Source organism: Myxocyprinus asiaticus, chromosome 22 (genome assembly GCF_019703515.2).
Source record: "Myxocyprinus asiaticus isolate MX2 ecotype Aquarium Trade chromosome 22, UBuf_Myxa_2, whole genome shotgun sequence".
NCBI lineage: Eukaryota > Metazoa > Chordata > Actinopteri > Cypriniformes > Catostomidae > Myxocyprinus > Myxocyprinus asiaticus.
The window spans coordinates 10,060,574-10,084,069 of NC_059365.1; the positions used below are offsets into that span (position 1 = coordinate 10,060,574).

Here is a 23,496-nt window from a genome sequence, read left to right on the forward strand (position 1 = left end):
TATCTTATACATAGAAACATAAATAGAGAGAAATAAAACAAACAGTAAGATAATGCTGCAATTAGTAATATATAAAAAAATCAAGGAAAATAATTAACATAAATATATAGTTTACTGATCTGCATATACAGTCCAGGGTTCCCACAGTCATGGAAAACCTTGAAATATCAAGTGATTTAAAATTATGATTTAGAGGCCTAACAATGTAGTGGAAATCTTTATAGTAAATATAGATTTTTCTAGTTATGCTCAGCTGTAAAATATTTCATTGGCTAGAAATTGCCATTTGTGAGTGAAATCTCTATAAATGATTGTTTTTCTATAAATCAAAATCCTAATCTAATAATCACAAGCAACTGTAAAAATCATTAAAAAGTCATGGGAAAAATTATGGAAATTCATTGGTCAAAAGGAGTGGGAACACTATATATAATAATCTTCATCATCATCATCATAATCATATATTTGTTTCTAGTTTTGACTAACTCTAAAATATCTTATTGACTATAAAGTAATCTTTGTGAGTGAAATCTTCATAAAATGATTTTATCAGTAATCACAAACAACTGGAAACTCTTGCAAATTCATTGGTCAAAATTTGTGGACACACTAAAAAATTTGGAATGCAAATGTGAGCACTGTTTGTGATGTTGTTGAGATGTCTTCTGAAACTCTAGAGGAGAAACGTGAGAATACTGGAGTCACTTTTTTAGGAGAAACATCTGAGATATGGGAGACATTTGCAAATCATCCATTTGCTTCCATCTACTCTCACTGCTGTCTAAGAGAAATAACAGAGATATTAAAGAAACATCTTTTGTGATTCTTCTTTCTTATGGGAAGTTAGCACTCAGCAAGAGTAGATGAAAAATGTCTGTCTTACTGCTCTTAACTATATGGACACATAACCCCATGCGCTACAGAGAACCATTAGCAAGCTGAGAAAAAGCTCTCTCCACTGACCTTTTATAATTGAAGACTTTCCAATCTAGCTGAGAAAGAGCCCTTGTGTCTGCCCTTAGCATCCATAAAGCCGAAGCTTTGTCAGAGATTTACAAAACAGATTCCGGCCACCTAATAATTGGATCCAGACAATTATCTCTGGAGACATTGTCCATTTTCGCAAGTTACATACCCTCTGTCATAAATCGGTATGACGATGTATTGGCGTAGTCATGAATACAAAGTAAAGTGAATTGATTGCCACAGTTACAAGAGTGTAGTGGCAGGCATGTAATGAATCCCGGGCATCCGCTCAGCTTGTATGGACTCGGCTCTGGAGGTGCCGCGAGAGGCAAATGGTCAGTAAATCTATTTTACACTCATATGGAGATGAGATATGCACTTATTGTTTGTGCTTGTCTGAGTGGGAGGCAGTCAGGTTTTTGGGGATAGGCGTAATGTTGTTTAGTACTATTGATTGGTTTGTTTTTGAGAAATGAGATATGAGAGTTAAAGTTAGCCTTTTATGAGGCTGTGCCAATAAGTCAGGATGAAAAGTGTAAGGCTATTAAGAACAAACAAACCCTCATACTTCTTTACCACACAAAATAAACTGTCCCGATTTATAACCATATCATAAAGTTGGAAATACAGTTGGCCAAAAATTATTTGGACACTTAAGCTACACTTAAAAATGTATGAATTTCACTGCAGTAGATAACAAAACATCAAACTACCGTAAGTGGCATCTGCAAACAGATTATACTGGACCAAATTATGCTTTTTAGTGGATGTACAGAAAGTGTTCAAATAGTCTTCATTTTTGTCTTCATACAGTAGATGTCAGTTCTGTGGCCATCAATTTGCATGTTGTAGTGCTTACATAGAAACCCTACACTGTTTGACTCACAAACCTTCATAAAAGCTCAGGGCTGAGAATAACCTCTGTTTTTTTTTTTGTGTGTGTGTGTGTGTGTTTTTTCCTGCAAAGTTATATCTTTTTTACATATGAATTTATGAGCTTTTTAGCTGTGAAGCTTTGAAAATTAAATTGCATCTGTTTTATTAGCATAATTCTCTCAGCTTCCAATGCCATTTTGTTACCTCCATTGCTGCTCAGATGGACAAGTTCGGCAAAGCTGTGAATTATGCCGACGGCGCACTCTCGTTCATTGAGTGCGGCAACGCCATGGAACGAGACCCATTAGAGGCCAAGTCACCCTACACAATGTACTCAGAAACTGTAGAGCTCATCAGGTGAGTATCCCTCCCTCATGGAGGATCATTGTTTGTTTCATAATTGAAATGCAAAAGATGATTGTCATTAGTGCATCTACTGAGCAGTTCTGACAAGGAACAGACGTTGTTTTATTGATGTCAGACGCCATGAAAACAAATGGGCCTCGAAACTCATCTTTGTTTTTTAAACTCTGCCTTTGCTGCTTGGAGTATGGTGTCAAAGTGAATGTTGGTAGTCACACACATACTTGCCTGAGGTTACTTAGGTCACTTCCACACTAATACGTTTTTCCATGAAAATGCATTGATTTTGTTCATTGTATAGTTTTGTTAATTCATTTTTGCAAATTAACCAACAGAAAACTACTGACTTGGACTATTAGAATTGTGATAACATAAGAATGTTATCACTGAATCTAAATCATCAAGACCATTACTGTCTAACTTGTGTACTTTGGTCAATTAAGGTACGCGATGAGATTAAAGAACTTCTCCAGTCATTCCGCCACAATAGCAGAGAAGAAACTCGCTGTACTGTGGTAAGTTTTCCCAAACAGTTGCCTCATCCCTCCATATTTGTTAATGTGGAATTCATAAGAGGTATAATATATGGATCCAAAACAGTTCATTGTTAAGAGGCATTCACACTGACAGTAATATGCAGCAACAAAGCAATCTCAAGTCATTCATTTTCAATGAGAGTTGGCAATTTGAGCTACAGCGACCGAAGTTATGTCAGATTTACCGACACTTCTAAACGTCATGTAAAAAAACAAATTGTGGTTGGTCACTTGTTGCTCAGACAACCTTTTCCAGTCTAAGGCCAGAAACATACTTTACGCAATGAAAGTACGATGCATTGTGTCAACGCACGGTCCGGTTGCACAGTCTTAACCTGCGTTCTTGCGGTACTGTTGCGGTAACAAACCTGAGTACTCGAAGGGGGCGACAGAGTTACCATAAATAGTCAAAGTCAAAAGTCTGTACCATTACACTTGATGTGTTACTATTCAGGTGAATTGCTATGAATACACTCACTGGGCACTTTATTAGGAACACTGTGGTCCTAATAAAGTGCCAGACATGGTCTTCTTCTGTTGCAGCCCATCCACCTCAAGGTTCAATGTGTTGTGCATTCTGAGATGCTATTCTGCTCACTACAATTGTACAGAGGGGTTATCTGAGTTACCATAGTCTTTCTGTCAGCTCAAACCAGTCTGGCCATTCTCCGTTGACCTCTCTCATCAACAAGGCGTTTCCGTCTGCAGAACTGCCGCTCACTGGATGTTTTTTGTTTTTGGCACCATTCTGAGTAAACTCTAGAGACTGTTGTGTGTGAAAATCCCAGGAGATCAGCAGTTACAGGAATACTCAAACCAGCCCATCTGGCACCAACAATCATGCCACGGTTGAAATCAGTGTGATTCCCCATTCTGATGGTTGATGTGAACATTAACTGAAACTCCTGACCTGTATCTACTTTTTTTATGCATTGCACTTCTGCCAGACAGTTGGCTGATTAGATAATTGCATGAATAAGTAGGTGTACAGGTGTTCCTAATAAAGTGCTCAGTGAGTGTAAATTGAGTTTAATTTACTTTCTCAGCAATATTCTCTTCAAATGGTTGCTTCGCCATGACAGTAGTTGACCCACTGTAGAAGCGAACAGTTCACACTAATGTCTACAATAGCACCCCTTATGGCAACATTGAGAATGCTACGTGTACTTGTGCTGTGTTATGAAATGCAGTCTGACACATTCTGGAACGCAACAATGCACAAAATCATGCTTGCATAGCTATAAGCATATGCGTTCATGTACTTGCACTGAGTTATGTATCGGCCTTAAGTGGTAGTTCTTAGCCATAATTATATAATTGTGAATTGCATTAAGTGTTGCCTTTAGCCATGATTTACTTAGATTACCCAACTGATGTAGTTATTTCTAAGAAATGTCGTACATATTAGGCCTATCTACAAGGGCGTCAAGGGTGATATATAAAACTTTGCAGCCATTCCCCCAAACCATCAAAATCTAAATCCAGCTCTTAGCTCTAGCAGCCAGTTAAATCTCCTCTCAGCCATCACTCGTCGACAATCATCCGTATCTCGAAGGAAGTTTTAAAACACTGCTAAAGCGCTTAATCAGCTTAGAGTGGATCATTATTCCTGTATTTCATTAAGCTATTAGAAGATAATGAAAGATTTCCACATGGTGACGATGGAAACATATTCTCGCCCAGATAAAAGCCGCCCATGCTCTGCCTGCCTGTCACGCCGCCGCCGCTTGTTTATTTTGAATGTCAAGGTTAGTTTTGCGCTTATAGCAGGATGACAGTCATCAGTGCAGATTGGAATTCAGCTGCCAGTCTATCTGGCTTGTTAATGAAAGCCGTCTAGCAGCCGGAAGGGATTTTCAAAGACTGACGCATTTATGATTTATGAACCTGGGTTGACGACATAATACTGTTTTGGTGATATCAAATGAATTTAAGAGAGCTGTAAAAAAGTGTTTACTTTCTGGCTTCAAATGTTAGGCCAGTATAACTTGGACCTCTGATGTAGGGATATGTTTCATGCCCAATTGAAGACATGTCAGCAAATGTCATAAAAGACTATGACCTGGTTTTTCATAGGGACAGACACTGTTTATATATTTGTATATATATTACCTCAGTAGTCAGGTTGCATCAGAAATGTGAGAAAGCTAGTTTTGGTTTCATGGGCGGTGCATATGTCTAAAGCATCTGGTGTCTCGCAAGCATACTGTTGAAAGGTCAATCACCCCATGATACTGGCTGCATTTTCCCCAGTGTTCATATTGATGCATACTGCTTGTTATGATTATGCTGTTGTTGTTGATCTTGTTGTTAACAATGTTTAATAGCCCCAAAAAGTATTCTGACACTTAAACCACACTTTAAATGTATGAATTGCATTGCATAGGTCACAAAACATTAAACCAGGTACAATTTCAAGTTTTTTGTGAAAGTTTAAAAGTAAAAGTTTAAAATGGTCTAACATCATTTGTTTGCAGATGCTATTTGGTTTGATATTTTGTTATCTAATGCAATGAAATTCATACTTTTTTAAGTGTAGCTTTAGTGTTCAAATACTATTTGGGGTCACTTTATAATGACCTTTGAAAACTTATGATGCTACATTAATAGTTTACATTAGGCTGTACCTTAATAGAACTATAATGACTTTTTTCTTTTATTAGCAATCGCTGTTTGTCACTTCTGTACTTGCGAATGTTCAAACTAAAGAAAGATCACGCAATGAAGTATTCACGCTCACTAATTGAGTATTTCAAGGTAAGACCACTGTCTTCATTTCTTTACATTCAGCACAAATGAGAAACAGTGATAGTCTCCGCTGATATTATCTAAATATTGACTTCATATTTGTTTGAATAGCATGTTCTCATTAATTTTGCATGTCATAATTAAATGCAATTAATTCCTTCGTTTAATGTCAAAATTAATGCAATCAATTATATGTGTACATTGTTAAATCATAAGCTCATTATGATTAATATTGTTTGAACATTTTCATGAGAAGCAGTGTATTTGCTGTTGGCAAATATGTGCTTTCTTTGTATAAATAATGATCTCCATGTTCATTTGTTTTCACCAGAATTCTGCAAAAAGTTCCCAAGCACCTTCGCCATGGGGAGCCAATGGAAAGTATGTGATTTTTCCTCTTCTCGTCCATTTATATTTATGCCTGTTTATGAAAAGATTCCCTCTTGCTTCAGAACACCCCTCTTTAAAATAATATTTCACCTAAAAATGAAAGATCTATCATCAATTTCTCACCCAAATGTTGTTCCAAACCTGTTTGACTTTCTATCTTCCATGAAACACAAGAGGTGATTTCCAAGGAACACGAGGTAGATTTTCTGGTCACTCTTCCATATAATGAAGGCGAATGAGAACTGGGGCTGTCAAGCTCCAAAATGACAAAACAGGCATCATAAACTTGGCACTTACAACTTGTGCATTGTATTCCAAGTCTACTGAAGCCATAGAGTAGTGTTGTGTGTGGAACAGACCGAAATTTGTCATTAGACACATTTATGAGAGTTCATGAGAAAGTTCATGAATCATTCACGATTTCCGATTTGTAAACAAATAATTTTTTGTTGAATCTTTCAACGAATCAGTTGATAAAAAAAAAAAAAAAAATGGTCTGAATCATTTATTCATGAATCAGACTGATCCAGTTCTGCAGTTCAACAGCCCATTGGAGGAGAAGGTTTTCAGTAAATAATGACTTAAATTTCAGTCTGTTCCTCACATAAATCTATCGTATGACTTTGAACAACTTGAAAATATAGCGATTTAGTCATGTGGACTACTTTTATGATACTTTAAAGGTGTTTTTTTGTCATTATAGTCAATCTTCATTCACTTTCATTATATGGAAAGGAGTGGCCAGGATATTCTTTAAAATTCAGCTTTTGTGTTCTATGCAAGAAAGAAAGTCACACAGGTTTGGAATGAAATAATGACAGAATTTGCATTTTGGGTGAACTATTTAATCTTTTTCAGCTGCCAAGTGGGAAATAACTAGAGTGTGAGATATGAAATCTCAGTAATGGTTACAGGACTTGACATCAATGAAAAGACATGGAGCGAAGAACTCTGGGAAAGCAAAGTCTTTTCCATGTCAGCTCCATGGCTACCTAGTGCCAATGGGGCAAGCTGGTGTGAGGCGTTGTGTTTGACTTTGACTATTTTGTATTTCACTCTATTTGCACATATTATTTAGCATTCTTTCCTGAACAGAATGGCAGAAAAAAAATTAATTAATCATGATTAGTTGCTTTAATCTATTGACAGCCCTAATATTAACTTTAAATTCTGCTTTACAGTCGTACTTTAATTCTGCTTTTAAATCATAATGATATGCTTTATGTAACAATTGCATAATAATGTTATATTATATTTAACAGAAGGCCATCTGAGTCTTGTCTTAAGTATTTCAATACCGAGTAAACCTAAAATGAAAAATAAAACAACTTGACAAAGAAAAGGTCCCCTTGCAGTACACATTCCCCTGGTTGGGAATCACTGTTTGTTGTATTTTAGCAAAGCCATGAAAAGCGCTAAGAAGATCAAATTTTTTTCCCCATTCTGATGGTTGATGTGAACATTAACTAAACCTCCTGACCCGTATCTGCATGATTTTATGCATTGCACTGCTGCCACACGATTGGCTGATTAGATAATTGCATGAATAAGTAGGTGTACAGGTGTTCTTAATAAAGTGCTCAGTCACTGGTCAATGGATGCCTACATCAACACACTTTCTTAACTAGTGTGTTGTTACAAAAAGTAAAAAAAAAAAAAAATACTTTGGTGACTTGACGAGCCGTCACTTTCGCAAAACCTTGCATTGTTCCCTATCTGTCACTCACTCGACGTTGTGTCGATGTAGAGACACTGGGGTCACTCTTGTGAGCCCGAAACACCTAAAAAAAAAAAAGCCCAATGGGAATTGGCGAGTGGTATTTGCATACCACTCCCCCAAACATACGGGTATAAAAGGAGCTGGTATGCAACCACTCATTCAGATTTATAACAGCATTGGGGGAGGTTATGTGTCGACCTGGTGCACTGGCTACGAGGCACACAGTGGTCTGCCCGTCTTGCACCGCCAGTTCATGTAACACAGTTAAGCTAGTTGTGGCGTTTCGTATAGGGACCCCTAGTGTCACATCGACACAACGTCGAGTGAGTGACAGATAGGGAATGTCCTGGTTACTTTCGTAACCTCTGTTCCCTGATGGAGGGAATGAGACGTTGTGTCCCTCCTGCCACAACGCTGGACTACCCGCTGAAATGGCCGGGACCTTGTCTCGGCTCCACAGCACAAAACCTGAATGAGTGGTTTTATACCAGCTCCTTTTATACCCATATGTTCGGGGGAGTGGTATGCAAATACCACTCACCAATTCCCATTGGCCTTTTTTCAAAGATCAGAGGTGTTTCAGACTCCCAAGAGTGACCCCTAGTGTCACTACATCGACACAATGTCTCGATCCCTCCATCAGGGAACGGAGGTTACGAAAGTAACCAGGACGTTTTTCTGCATTTTTTCACCATCCCCATTGAAATCAGTGGATTCGCAGCATTCTCTGATGTAGCATAAACTCTAGTGTGTAAGCATCCTTAACGTATCACACTTGGTTAGGACACTGTATAATAACCCAGGCCAGAAAGTCAATCTAATAGTTACTTATACATATTTTTGGGATTTCTGTCTTATTTAATCTTTGCTGAGGCTTTGATACTGCTGGTGGGATGTCATCTTTGACTACATATGTCTTTAAACTTTTTGATACAGTCAAGCTGTTGCCATATCCATCTATTGAGTTGCATTATTCATGAGCTGATTTGAACACCTGATCTGTCTCCATCCAGGATCACAGGTACCCCATCTCCCATGTCCCTGAGTCCATCTCCCGTCAGTTCCGTCAGCAGCGGTGCTGGAGTGTTGGGCTCATCCTCTTCCTCATCCGCCTCTGGAAATGTGGCCATTCCCCAACGCATCCACCACATGGCAGCCAGTCATGTCAACATCACCAACAACATCCTGCGCAGCTATGAACACTGGGAAACTGCTGACAAGCTGGCCCAGGAAAGTCAAGGTAAGATGGTATTAGCATTCTCTATTCTGACTTCAGTGGTATTTAAGGTTTGACTGTAATAATGTTCAGTGAACAATTGTAGACACTTTTTTTTTTTTTTTCAAATTGAACAAACCAATTTGATCATTTTAAGATTCGAGATTAAGGGTTAGCAATATATTAAATATTCAGAATCAGAATCAGAATCAGAATTAATTTTAGTGCCAAGTGTTCTCACGTACACAGGGAATTTTTTTGGTGATAGGAGAAACAAGTGCACACAGAACATTACAGTGAGACACAGAATATAAAACAAGGTAAGAGTATAAATACACACAAATAATAGGACATATAACATAGAATGGCGTATGTACATGTGCAAGTGGTAATATATGTGCAAGGGGTATGTACATTTATTGAATTAAATATGAGTGAATTCACATATGTACATGAGATATTTATTTACATTATTGCACTATGGGGGAGTCCTGAAGGCAGTTTAATTGTTCATTTGGAAAATGCCCTGAGGGTAAAAACTGTTCTTGTGCCTGGATGTCCTGGCGCTCAGTGCTGTGTAGCGCCGGCCAGAGGCCAACAGTTCAAAGGGGAGTGGGCAGGGTGTGCAGATTGATTCTACCTGCTGTTTCCTCACTCTGGAGACATACAGGTCTTGGAGGGTGGGCAGGGGGGCACCAATAATCCTCTCAGCAGTCCTGACTATCCGTTGTAGTTTTTTCTGTCTGATTTACTGTCTGATGACAGTTATAGATGTACACAAGACAGACTCAATGATGGCTGAGTAGAACTGTGTCAGCAGCTTCTGTGTCTATGTGGGTGTCCCACTTCAGGTCCTGAGAGATGGTAGAGCCCAGGAAACTGAATGACTCCACTGCTGCCACAATGCTGTTCAGGATGGTGAGGGGGGAGTGCAGGGGGATTTTTCCTGAAGTCCACTATCATCTCCACAGTTTTGAGCATGTTCAGCTCAAGGTTGTTGTGACCGCACCAGACAGCCAGCTGTTCAATCTCTCATCTGTATGCAGACTCGTCACCATCGGGGATGAGGCCGATGACCATGGTGTCATCTGCAAACTTCAGGAGCTTTACAGAGGGGTCCTTTGCAGTGCAGTCTTTCATGTACAGGGAGAAGAGCAGTGGAGAGAGAACGCATCCCTGAAGAGCACCAGTGCTAATAGTGAGGGTCCCGTATGTGAGCTTCCCCAGTCTCACTAGCTGCTGCCTATCTGTCAGAAAGCTGGTGATCCACCGACAGATTGGGGTGGGCACAGAGAGCTGGGTCAGTTTGGTTGAGAGAAGATCAGGCATGACAATATTGATGGCTGAACTTAAGTCCACAAATAGGATCCTTGCATAAGTCCCAGGTCTGTCAAGGTGTTGCTGGATATAATGCAGTCCCATGTTGACAGCATCATCCACGGACCTGTTTGCTCGGTAAGCCAACTGAAGTGGGTCTAGCAGAGGTCCAGTGATGTCCTTCAGGTAGGCCAAAACCAGTCTCTTAAATGACTTCATGACCACAGACGTGAGAGCGACAGATCTGTAGTCATTAAGTCCTGTCATTTTTTGGAGACTGGAATGATGGTGGAGTGTTTGAAGCAGCAGGGAACTTCACATTGCTCCAGTGATCTATTGAAGATATGTGTGAAGATGGGGGCCAGTTGATCAGGGCAGACTTTCAGACAGGCAGGTGAAACACCGTCTAGGCCTGAAGCTTTCCTAGTCTTCTGTTTCTTGAAGACCCAGCACACATCCTCCTCACAGACCATAAGTGCAGGTTGAGTAGCAGGAGGGGGAGGAGGAGGGTTGCAGGAGGTGTAAGTGGGTGGGTGTGTGAAGTGAAGATCAGAGTGGGGGAGGGGTGTGAGACTGGGCTTTTCAAACCTGCAGTAAAACACATTCAGGTCATCTGCCATTTGTTGACTCACTACAGAGCGAGGGGGTGATGTCTTGTACTTGATAATGTACTTCAGGCCTCTCCACACAGATGCAGGATCGTTGGTTAAAAACTGGTCTTTCAGCTTTTCAGAGTAGCTTCTTTTAGCCACTCTAATCTCCTTAGTCAGTGTGTTTCTGGCCTGGTTGTACAAGATTTTATCCTAACTTCTGTAAGCATCCTCTTTGGCATGACAAAGCTGTCTGATTTTTGCTCAAAACCATGGTTTATCGTTATTGAATGATAAAAAAAAAGTCTTTGTAGGGGATGCACATATCCTCACAGAAACTGATATATGATGTCACAGTATCTGTCTATATTTCAATATTATATTTCACTATATTTCACAATATATTTGCAGTGATTTTGCTGTTGATATAAAATTCCAAATAATTTTTAATATCCTAATGATTTTAAAGTGCTTTTTATTTGGTCATTAAGTTTCTTGAAGACTAGTTTCACAATCCCTCCTTGTTTCGGGACTTGCGAGTATGAGAGTATTAAGACAGTCTCTTATTTAATCTTCAGCAGCAAAAAATGGCATTAGAGTTGCTAAGTTTGATTAATTTCTATGAATCGGGTAAAACAACTTTTCATTTGAGCCATCACTAAAAAATGTTCACAGAAGTATTGAAAAGTTTTAGTACATATGAAGATAAATATTGCTGTTTATTGTTATATTGGTGCATATAAATGAAATTATTAAATATCATCCGTCCTTGTGTTCATTTACTGAAAACATTATGACTAATCTGTTTCTTTTAAGCCATTTCTGAGCAAATACTACTAAATATCAAGATAAATATCATATATCAAGATCTCATACTGTATGTAAATATCATATATCAAAATCAAGATTTTCTTTAGCCACATTGCCAAGCCCTAGTAAAGAGACAAAATCAGTTATCCTCCTACCATTTTGAGGCTGTTATATCTTGCACAACAAAACAACTTTTAACAAGCAGTGAAGTGAAGAATTGCTTTCCCAAGTCCTCCCAAAATCTCCCACTTGTGAATAAATATCATTCATCTTAGCTGTCATATATATCTGTATTATGTAAGAAATACCCCATTCATACTTGCAGCATTTATCAGTGACTCACCATTTGATACGGACCACAAAAGAAATGGAAAAGCCACTATGCTAATTGCATTTGAGATGTAATGTGGCTTGTTTTTTCCTCTGGAGAAGGTTAATTAAAACCTTCACAGGCCCGGCATGTTGCACGCGGTCTCCCCCGCCTCAGAAATCAACCTCTCTCAAGTTCCCCTCCTCAATGTCTTTCCTTAAACTGGATGCTGTTAAAAGCTGTTGGGCACAAGCTTTGGTCTGAATGATAGCAAATTTGGATGACAGTATCAGCTGTAATGTAGGTTCCTGGGGCATATACGTGACTCTATAGTCATTCTTTTGTTAATTTCCGCAGTCATTAGAAGGTGACGGTGATGTCATTAGATACTTAAGCCAGTTATATTCAGTTTAAACTTGAAATTATTCTCATTGATTCTCTTAGATTTTCAGTGCAAACCTAGAGAACATTCCTCCTATGTTCACAATGTCTCTCTCTCTTTCTCTCTCTCTTCTACCTCCTGTGGGATTGACAGAGTTCTTTCAGGAGCTGGACTCAGTAATGGAACCATTGACGCAGCACAGCAGCATGACAGAACTGGTGCGCTACATACACCAAGGATTGCACTGGCTTCGGCTGGAGGCCCATTTGTTATAGTGCTGGCAATTCCACTGTACTCCTCTCTCTCCCTCTCTCTGTTTTTTCTTTCACACTCTCTTCCCCACCGCTCATCACTACCTCCACCATCTTTGCCATCTCCAACCCTCTTGAACCCTGAGGGACGTCGGCAGTTAACCACTAGCAAGCCTTTGCAAAACTGTGAGTTATTTGCTGAGAGGGTGTCATGACCTGGTTCCAGCTTTGATTCCTGTAAGGAATGCATCAGGAACATCTTGTGATCTGTCGCAGAATGCCACAGGCAGGCAGACCTGAAAGGACTGAGTGGTGCTGCATCATATTGTAGCGCTACAAGATTACAAAACTTATGCATCTGTTACAAGGACAGAATTTGCGATGGCAGCAGTGGGCAAGCTAACAAAGTTGTTGAAAAAAAACTCAGCTAGTTACATCTGTTTTGGGCTAGACACCAGAAAAATCAAATTTGCTACGTAAGGCAAGTTAGGCCAGAAACATATGTCACGCAAATACACAAACGCTCCTTTTTTTTTTTTTTTTCAAATTTAAAAAATCTAATTAATCATTTTGAGACCTCTAGAGGCCCTAAAATGGAAGTAGAGAGTAAGGCTGACTGATATAATGAATATTCACTATACATTTGCAATGATTTTGTTTGCGATATAAATTTAAGCAATTTTTATAATAGTGCACTTAATAAATCAAATTGATAATTTTGAGTCCTCTTGTGGCCTTAAAACGGAAGTAAAATGTAGGGCTGACACATATAACGAATATTTGAGATATATTTGCAGTGATTATGTTGGCGATACACAATTACGAAATAATGTGTATAGCGCATTGAAAATTTAAATTGATAATTTTGAGACCTCTAGCGGCCTTACATTGGAAGTACAGTATAGGGCTGACAGATATACTGTATTCCCAAAGATTTTGTTGGCGATATACAATTACACAGTTTTGCTAATAGCACACTGAACAAATCAAATGTACCATTTTGAGACCTCTATAGGCCTTAAAATAAAAGCAGAGAGTAGAATTGACCGATATAACAAATTTTTGTGATAAATTCGCAATGATTTTGTTGGTGATATAAAATTACACAATATTGATAATAGCGCATTGAACAAATTAAATTGATAATTTTGAGACCTTTAGAGGCCTTAAAGTGGAAGTAGAGAGTAGGGCTGACTGATATAACAATTTTTCATGATATATTCCTAATGATTTTGTTGGCGATATAAAATTACGCAATTTTAATAATAGTGCATTTAACAAATCAAATTAATAATTTTGAGACCTCTAGAGGCCTCAGAATGGAAGTAGAGCTTAGGGCTGACACATACTGTGTAATGAATATTTGGGATATATATTTGTATTGATTTTGTTGACGATATACAATTACGCAATACTGTAAGTAGCACATTAAACAAATGAATTGATCATTTGAGGTAATGATCATATATCATTGGGCTGACAGATATAATGAATATTCATTATGTATTCGAAATGATTTTTTGGCGCTAAACAATTACGCAATATTGAAAATAGTGCATTGAACAAATCAAATTGATCATTTTGAGACCTCTTTTAGGCCTTAAAATGGAAGTAGAGTGCAGCGCTGACAAAAATAGGCTAACGATTATTCACAATATATTCACAATGGTATCGTTTGGAATATAAATTACGCAACATTGTGAATAGCGCTGTGTTGAAAGCGATTTATTTGGCCATCAAGTTTTCCTCAAAACCCACTCAACTAGTTTTGTGATCCTTCTTTGTCTGCTGGTACTCTAGGGGGTAAATTTTTGGGCATTAAACAATGCATACTTGCATTGATTGCATTCTGAATTGCGCACATATTTCAAAACACACCAACTCATGAATCAAGCTCGCGTACCTAGAAACGTTTACGTACTTGCGTACAGTATGTTTTGTGCCTTAGTCTTGCGCGATTGAGATGCATGGAAATTAGGGTACATTTTAAAGCAGATTTAATGAGATCTCACACATCTCAATGGCATATATTTAACCCATCTCCAGATCCATATGTATCTATTTGAAACTGTGCTTATCTGTCAAGGCTTTTGCAATGATTGTAAAGGACGGGTACGGTAGTCAAAGCTATAGCATTTTTTCAAATGTCACTGTCTTTCTATTTTACAGCACTATGACAGCTGGTATCAGTGTGAGAAGTTTGATAGCCTTGTTGGCTTCACTCCAAAGCTGCATTCGCTGAACGCAATCTCAAGTTTGCAGTAGCTAATGGAAGAATCCCCTGTGCAATTAACTTAAACATATGCACATATGACAGATTGATCTCTCTGCTAGGAGTATCAGAGAATCTTAAAGATTTTTTTCCAATATGTACCATAATGACTGTGTTGTATATGACAGCTACTTTAACTGTTTGGTGTTTGTTCAATCTTGCATGTTAATGCAAAGAGGTAGTCGGTAGAACTGAGAGAACTATTTCATGAGCACTATGAGGAATTAATGTGTTTTGTCCACTTTTATTTGGTTTTGATTCCAGCATCATAAAGGGCTGGCTTGATCATGTTTAACATTAAAATTGTTATCTATAGAGAGTTTATTAATGCTTGTACTTCAAACAACTAAATACATTTTTCTATCTCCATAGACGCTCCCGAACAAAAGAGGTGAACATTTTTTGATCTACACAACTGCAACATGTGATCAAATCACAAACCCTTTTTAATCAAATGTTAATTTTCCATACATAAACTCTTTACTGATACGTTTAATGTTAAATATGAGAAATTGTTTAAATTGTTGATAGACCATCAGCAAGATAAAAGCAGTTTCTCCTTGCCGGTCTGTTCATAAATGTAAGTATTTGAGAATGTGTGTGTATGTATGTGTGTGTGGAGCAGATGTTCATTGGCAGTGTATTGAATAGCTTCATATATGTGTCAATCTATCATGTGAATGTCGGAATGCGAGCCAGAGACAGAGGGGGTGTATGCGTGAAGATTATTCAAAAGTGCCTGAGTATCTAATGGAAATTTATTAGAGTCTATATTTAAGAATGACAATGGATCTGAATGCTTTTCCATACCATATTGGTATATCCAATTTTTCTGTTTTCATTACATGACTATTTATTTGTTTTCTTTGTAAAATGGCAGTTGTGGTATCTGTTTTGGCTTTAATGTTCAACTTTGTGACAATTACATTTCAAATTTTCATATTCTGCTCTGATGATGATAGAAAATGACTTAAAGTGAATTACATACATTTCAAATCGTAACATATTGTACAGCTGAATTTATATATACCTTCTCAAAAGTCTTTATGGTTGTTTCCAGACAAATTTCATGTAACATAGCGAGAAGTGCTTACTGCCCCTACACTTTTATAGTGCAATACACACTGTAGCACACCAATCATAACTAGCAACACACAATACATACAGTAATATTCTTTGATGCAATGGCAAATGGTATCTTTATGCAAATATCAAATTAGCTTTCCCACTACAATGTTACCAGCTGTTATCTTACTTGTATTGAGTCCATTTCTAAAATTTGTCTTGCTTTTGCAGCATCTGTTGTCTTGCTTGTTTGAGTTATGCCAGTCTGACAAAGAAAGCTGTGCCCCTCTGGATTTCATTAGAAACAAGCCGCACGGAGTCACACAGCAGTGCAGTAAACAACCTTTTTTGCCTATTAGATGTACCTCTAATGCCCCCCGTATGCCTTGTAATGAAAAACAGAACAGATATATGCTTTCTGGAGCATTTTGTTTTACTTCACGCATGCTATTTTTGACTTGAGAATAAAGGGTGATATGTTAAAAGAGCAAGTGCAAAACTAAATTTGGTGCAATACCATTACACATTCATTCTACTTGTTTCTAAAAACTATTAATGGAATAAATGTAATCAAATTCTGATCTATTTGATTGTGTTTCTAGAAAATGGTTCTGCATAATGTTAATATTTATATTTGATTTAATTTATAAAAAGTGGAAACATTGATACAATCATTAAAAATTATTTAAAGGCCCTTGTTTGGATGTTAAATTGCAATAACACTATATTTATGCCAAATTATTAATTGCATAAACAATGTTTTGCATATTCAGGGAAAGCTGATTTTTAATTGGAAATAATGCTTTAATTATAAAGGGCAGTGTGTGTGCATCAAATACTAACAAAATCGCATGGCCAGCAAATATTTACAATAAATAAAAGTGAATATTTATAATTACCTAGTATATTTTTTGATTTAGTAATGGACAACAATCTTATTTCACTGCTGAAAATATTAAAGGGATAGTTCATCCAAAAATGAAAATTCTCTTATTTATTCACTCTCATGCCATCTCAGATGTGTTTGACTTTCTTTCTTCTGTTGAACAGAATATCTCAGCTCTGTAGGTCCATATAATGCAAGTGAATGGTGGCCAGAACTCTGAAAGGACCTAAAAGCACTTCTGTTTCCATTTCTGTTTGTCACATGTCTGTGAAACTTGTTCAGTTTATGTCTTAGTTGTTGAATCTTTTTATGTTCCTACAAATATTTACACATGTTAAGTTTGCTGAAAATAAAAGCAGTTGAAAGTGAGAGGACGTTTCTTTTTTTTTTTTTTTTTTTTTTTTGCTGAGTTTATGTTTTGTAGTATATTTGACCTGTGTTATGTCTCATGGCAGCTAGCAGACAGTTGGTTTAGTCAGTTTGTCTGCTTCCTGAGCTGGGTCCTGGTGAGTCAAACACTTACACTATTAATATTATAAGCCAAATTACCAGAGAGGAGAACAGCACATTCTCTAGAGTGATGGAGTCCGTCTCACTTTAGCAGGTCAGGTCTACCCCAAGAAAATGCCCAATTGTCAATTAATTCTATGCTATTCTCCAGACACCAGTCAGATATCTAGCTATTTATTGACAATAATCTACTATATATCCCTTTACTGTGATAAGCAGGGAGGGAGCCAGAGCATATTACGGTGTCTGAAATAGTTTTTTCCAAGTTCACGTACCTCTTTAATGTTATAAATAGTGATCTCCGTCTGGCAAAGCTTGATATCATTAGTGCCAGTGTGAATAACAATCTTAGAAAAACTATGTTTATAATTGGCAAGCACTTATAAGTTTGCTCTGATGTCAGGCGCTCTCGTCCCAGGGACACACTGGATAATGAGACTCCAGTTGTTAAATCCTTGTCTTCAGAAGCTATATGATATGTGTGGGTAAAAAACAGATCAATATTTAAGTCCTTTTTTTTACTATAAATTTCCACTTTCACTTCCACATTCTTCTTTTGTTTTTTTGGCGATTTGCATTTTTTGTGCATATCGCCACCTACTGATTGGGGCTGGTCAAATATGGAGATTTATAGTGAAAAAAGGACTTAAATATTGATCTGTTTCTCACCCACACCTATCATATCAATTCATGGATTTAACCACTGGAGTCATATGGATTACTTTTATGCTGCCTTAATCTGCTTTTTAGACCTTCAGAGTTCTGGCCACCATTCACTTGCACCTGCAGAGTTGAGATATTCTAAAAATCTTCATTTGTGTTCTGCCAAAAAAGAAAGTCATAATGGGATGGCATGAGGGTGAGTAAACGATAGAGTAAATGAGAGAATTTTCATTTTTGGGTGAACTATCCCTTTAATGTAGAATTTAACAATTCTGGTTTTCATGGAAGTAATACTTGGACATGTAATATGATCAAGGGTTGAAAATATATTTGTTTTTCTTGTATTACATTTGGCAGCATATACTATAAATGTATTTAAAAACTGCATTGTAACATAAAAACATTAATCAATAACATTTTGCTTACATCAGTTATTCAGGGCTGTAAACACAACTATTGCATTTATGAAGATGTTTCATTTTTTATATTTTTAACATATACATTCATTGCCATACCATTATGACCTCTGCTTTTGTCAAAGCTTGAAAGTGGTTTTTAAATAATGAAAATGTATTTAGCAATTACCCTGCTGTCTTTCCGTGGTAGCATAAGATCTCTTTGATTCTTTGTGCTTCTCAATGGGCTGTACTACAGTGAAAATACCCTATCAGGAAGAACAATCTCCAGTTAAAGTAGGCTCAGCTGGAAACATTCTATTTGCTCTGCAAATTAAACATGCAAATAGCTCTTTGTTACCGCAAAGCACCACATCATGTCGGTCAGTTATGGATCTTCCAATTGTTGAATAACATGCTGAATGCTGAATAACAGTCGCCATTTACCATGGTACATTTAAAGGAACTGGCAATGACATTATGGAACATGATACATAAAAAAGGCCTTGATTTGTATTAAATGTGAGCACTTCTCTGGTTACTGTATACCATTAAAACGTATTCATATTTTTGAGTATCCTGTAACAGGTTTATCAAACTGGTTTACTGCTTGTGGACAATAATGTCCTTGTATTGATTTAATTGCACATGTTACAAAGTCAGTTTCTAACTTCATCAGAGATTTATTTTATTAATACCTTGTTGCAAATGACTTGTTACCAATGTAAACTGTAGAGAATCAAAGAGCAGTTATTTACAGTCTTGTTCGGTCCAGTTTGTCTTTCTCTGTACAGTATAGAGTCGTGCACCATGATTTGTCCATTTGAGATTGTAATCAAGTCAGGGCAACCCATTCACAGCTTTGAATCAGTGAGGAAATGCAAAATATCTCCTTCCTTCCATGGCATACTGTGTGAGTCAGCCTTGCTGCTACATTATCTCATTTTCAGTTCAATCACCACCTAGAGAATCATATTCTTGGTTTTTGAATCAGAGTGAGAGATTAGTAACGCTGCAATGGAATTTATTCAACAAGGCATTACTTCTTACATAAGGTGGATTGTTAGCCATCGAAGTAACCAAATGAAAGGCAATGTATTTAAGTACAATGGTGGCATAGTGTGTTTGAAATGACGTATATATGCCAGAGCAACTCTAAAGCTGAAATTTGAGTCCCAAAGAGCAGTTAGTCTTGATTGAGCCTTATTGGAAATGACACCATTTCCTTTCCTCGTGGATTTAGAAATGCAGCCATCAAACTGTTATTTAAGAAAAGTTTCACGGTTTTGTTTCAATGAAATATGCAAACAGATTTATGTGGGGGGGAAACATTAATGGCAAAGAAAAAGGTTTCTTACAAGTTTTAATGCTGCATGACTCTTTCTACGAAGTAACATCATAATCAAAGTTGCATTTAATTAATACTCAATTTCAGAAGTCAGTATTGTTATACAGTATGTTGTAGACATATTTAAACCTATCAAAAACAGTTCTGTGAAACACACGCTTTATTGAAATGCCTCAATGCTACCTAATGCCTAAAAGGATGTTGGCTTGATGTCAAGAAAGAGTAGGATTTTACTTAAAGTAAATAGCTTTTAACTGATGAAGGTATTGGCTGTAAGGATGGACAAAGTTGTACACATTAATTGCAATGACAGAAGATTTCAGTGTTCTGGCATGCTGTAGAAGTTTTAGGCCTCTTTTTTGTTTGTTTTGTTTTCTCTTTGTTTTTTGTACAGAGCAGGTAACCTGCAATTCTTTGGATTTATACATTGTATAGTTGTACGAATTCATTTTAAAATGCGTTATGTATCAAAAAAAAAAAAAAAAAAAAAAAAAACTTCCTGCCTGGTTAGCTTTGTATTTCAAATGTGTTGCACAAGTCCAGCGATTTTTTTATTCTACTTTTTTTTTTTTTTTTTTTTTTTTGGCTATTGTATGTTTATTTTATAATAAAACTGTCAAACGTAATGAACAAAACTGAGATGTAGTTATGTTGTTTTTAAATGTGTAATGTCTGTATAAAAAATTATGAATAAAAATGGTATGAGCTGAATTAAAAAGGTTTCAAGGAATTTCTGACCCCAAACATGGCTGAATTTTGGTTTTCCATTACATAAATGGTCAGAAACGTCAGAGAAACTGAACAAAAAGGACATTCATCTAGCTCCATATTTAGACATAAGTTGTCTAAAATTGTCATCTTTAAATGGAAAAACAACAAGCATATAATTATGAATTTCTTTCAAACAAATTGTCTTTTTCCTAGGTTTTTTATGATATGATACAATATTGGATATGAAAATGGACCACATTAACCTTAAATCACCTAAGTAAACATAAATATGTTTTCCAGGACAGACCCAGTGAACTGAAAAATGGGCCACATGATGCAATGGCTTTGTTGGTGCTTGCAAAATGTGAGGAGGAACCGTGAATGTATTTATTGCATGCACTTCCCTCATAAACTGAATTCCAGCATTCATATACATGACATATTTTCATTTAAATTAGATTGTGGTTATTTGGCCTCATAACAGAGCATTTTGCATGAATGCAATGCCCTCTTATTTATTCATCACTGCATGGGGAAATTTGCATGCTCAGGCTTGTCTTATTAATTTACGAGCTTCTTCGTGTGCGGGAATGCCTGGATTCTATAATTCAAGCCATAAAATAATGTACCATTATTATAATACTGTACCTAATAAAATAACATACCTTTCTCTCATGTATAAACATATTTTTGGCCAGAACCTCCCACTAAATAAAGCTTCAAGTAATATGTCAAAAAGACTTTTATTTACTGAATATGAGCTTTTCATTTCTCTGTGGCTCTAAGCCAGCTCCTTGACAGTTAAGATTTATTGATTTAATTGCCTAAGGTAACCATGCAATGAAATCATTGCAAAGATACATTTCCATGGCACTGTGCACAATCAAGGTAATTTTTCAGACACTAGGGCTACATGTCTTCAGTTTACAGGTGCAAATTTATAAGTCAGAATGCCTCATTACCAGGGGATAGTTTTAGTGCTGAAATGTGTAACAGTTTTTTGAATGATGTCTTCCCGAGCTGGGCATTTGCTAATTGACTGTTTCGGTGCCAAAGTGAATTTTGTAACATGACCAAAAAACCGATTAAGGATTCAGAAATACTTTTGTGCTGGTTATGAGATATTCATTTTAAACTTAATTAAATTACAAACTCTAAATGCAAATCAAACAATGATTTGAGACTGTCATCCATCAATTGTCATTCACTTTAACCCTAATGTTCTGTTTGGTGCCCTTTTAATACCTCAAAACATAATTAACAGTGAAGTATCAAGTTTATATTTCATTACTTCTCCTAATTATAAGAAAACTAATTAACATGCTTCAAATGTCCTCCATGAACAATTACATTAATATCCATAAACTCGGGGGCCTGAGTAGCTCAGTGGAAAAAAGACACTAGCTACCACCCCTGGAGTTCGCTAGCTCGCTAGCTCGAAACCCAGGGCATGCTGAGTGACTCCAGCCAGGTCTCCTAAGCAACCAAACTGGCCCGGTTGCTAGGGAGGGTAGAGTCACATGGGGTAACCTCCTCGTGGTCACTATAATGTGGTTAGTTCTCGGTGGGGCACGTGGTGAGTTGAGCATGGTGGATAGCGTGAAGCCTCCACACACGCTATGTCTCCGTGGTAACGCGCTCAACAAGCCACGTGATGAGATGCATGGGTTGGCAGTCTCAGATGCGGAGGCAGCTGGGATTCATCCTCTGCCACCCGGATTGAGGCAAATCACTACACGACCATGAGGACTTAAAAGCGCATTGGGAATTGGTCATTCCAAAATTGGGTGAAAAAAAATAAATAAAAAAAATATCCATAAACTCCACTTACAAAAACATGACTAAATGCAGTGGATTTCTACATGGCAAGACTTTCTGATTTATGTACGCACTGTAGCATTCACTGTTGCCAGTTGTCTATTTGTATTTGTTTTATTGTATTTATTTAAAATATGTTTTTGGTGGGGTAACAACCTTACTATATAATAGTCAAATTTGTAAAAAAGTGCATGTCTAACTTGTGATACACTGATTAGGTCAAATCTACTTAACTTCATGACATTAAATTGATAAAAGTGAGTACATTTAACTTAAACATTTCATAATAATACAGTACATTTTCGTAACTTTCACTAAACACTTCTTATTTATTACTTTCCTTATGAACACATGTTTCACATGACATATGGAAGCCTTCCACAGGGAAGTTAACCCTAACCCTAACCCTAACACTAACACAGTCTATTGGACAACATCACCTTGTGTTTCTGGTGATAGATGATGAGACAGAGCTGTGCACGCACTCTGGTGTGCAAAAAACGATGATGGTAACAATCAACAGATAACTTTTTTGATCAAGAACAGGGAATTTTGTGGAGACAATTAACTTCAGACTTCCCAAAACAAGAAGTTACCAAATGTAACAACAAAATCAACAATAAAAATGGTGTAAATAAATGTGCAAACAGTGAAATCATGCAAGCTCGTTAATTATTTAAGTCTGGTGCTCCCTGGGAACATCAGCTTTGAACAGTTTACTTATTTTATTTACCTGCGAAATTTACTTAAATTAGCGCATAAATATGAGAAGGTTATTTTTACACATAAATCATTGAGGACCTTTGGACCCCAAACATTAAAGCCCCAAACACTAATGCAATCCTAACCTTAACCCTATCTCTAATCCACAGTAAGGTCTGAACAGGATATAAAGATCTAAACTAGCTTGAAAGCTAGAGAAAGAGTCTAAGCGTAACCCTTCTGTGAATTTCCATTTCCAATTTTACATTTTATTTTTGATTTATGCCTTTTAGAATAGATGCACTTTCATGAGCTAGCTTAACCATCTGGAGTGCAGCAGGTGTAACAAGTCAATCCCAATTATGTCACTTCATTGCCCAAAGGATCAGCTAACAATATAGACCAGGTACCTGTCAAGAGGATTTCACACATCAGGACTGTGCTGTTAAAGTGTTAAAGATTTTATGTGTCTCCGTACGCACAAAAACACCTCTAGCAATCCAAACATGTGATACTAGTATCATACAGCTTGCCAAGTGTGACTGAATAAACCAAATGAGGCTGTGAATAGTTTTATATCTCTGTCCCTGGAGAAGTAATGATATTCTTTTGTTTTGTTGTTATAATTATATTTTCTGTTTTTGCAAAAGT

General features: G+C 37.0%; 1 protein-coding gene across 1 annotated transcript in view; it reads left to right on the forward strand.

Moving 5' to 3' along the window:
* LOC127412578 (AF4/FMR2 family member 2-like) overlaps window positions 1-12,988 on the forward strand; it is a 282,293-nt gene extending 269,305 nt beyond the window's left edge. The window contains exons 16-21 of the mRNA XM_051649043.1: window positions 2,063-2,199; window positions 2,649-2,720; window positions 5,405-5,498; window positions 5,821-5,870; window positions 8,613-8,839; window positions 12,378-12,988. Of these exons, the coding sequence (XP_051505003.1) occupies window positions 2,063-2,199; window positions 2,649-2,720; window positions 5,405-5,498; window positions 5,821-5,870; window positions 8,613-8,839; window positions 12,378-12,499 (702 nt within the window). The 3' untranslated portion in view covers window positions 12,500-12,988. The remainder of the gene's footprint in view (window positions 1-2,062; window positions 2,200-2,648; window positions 2,721-5,404; window positions 5,499-5,820; window positions 5,871-8,612; window positions 8,840-12,377) is intronic.
* Window positions 12,989-23,496: the final 10,508 nt, after the last annotated feature.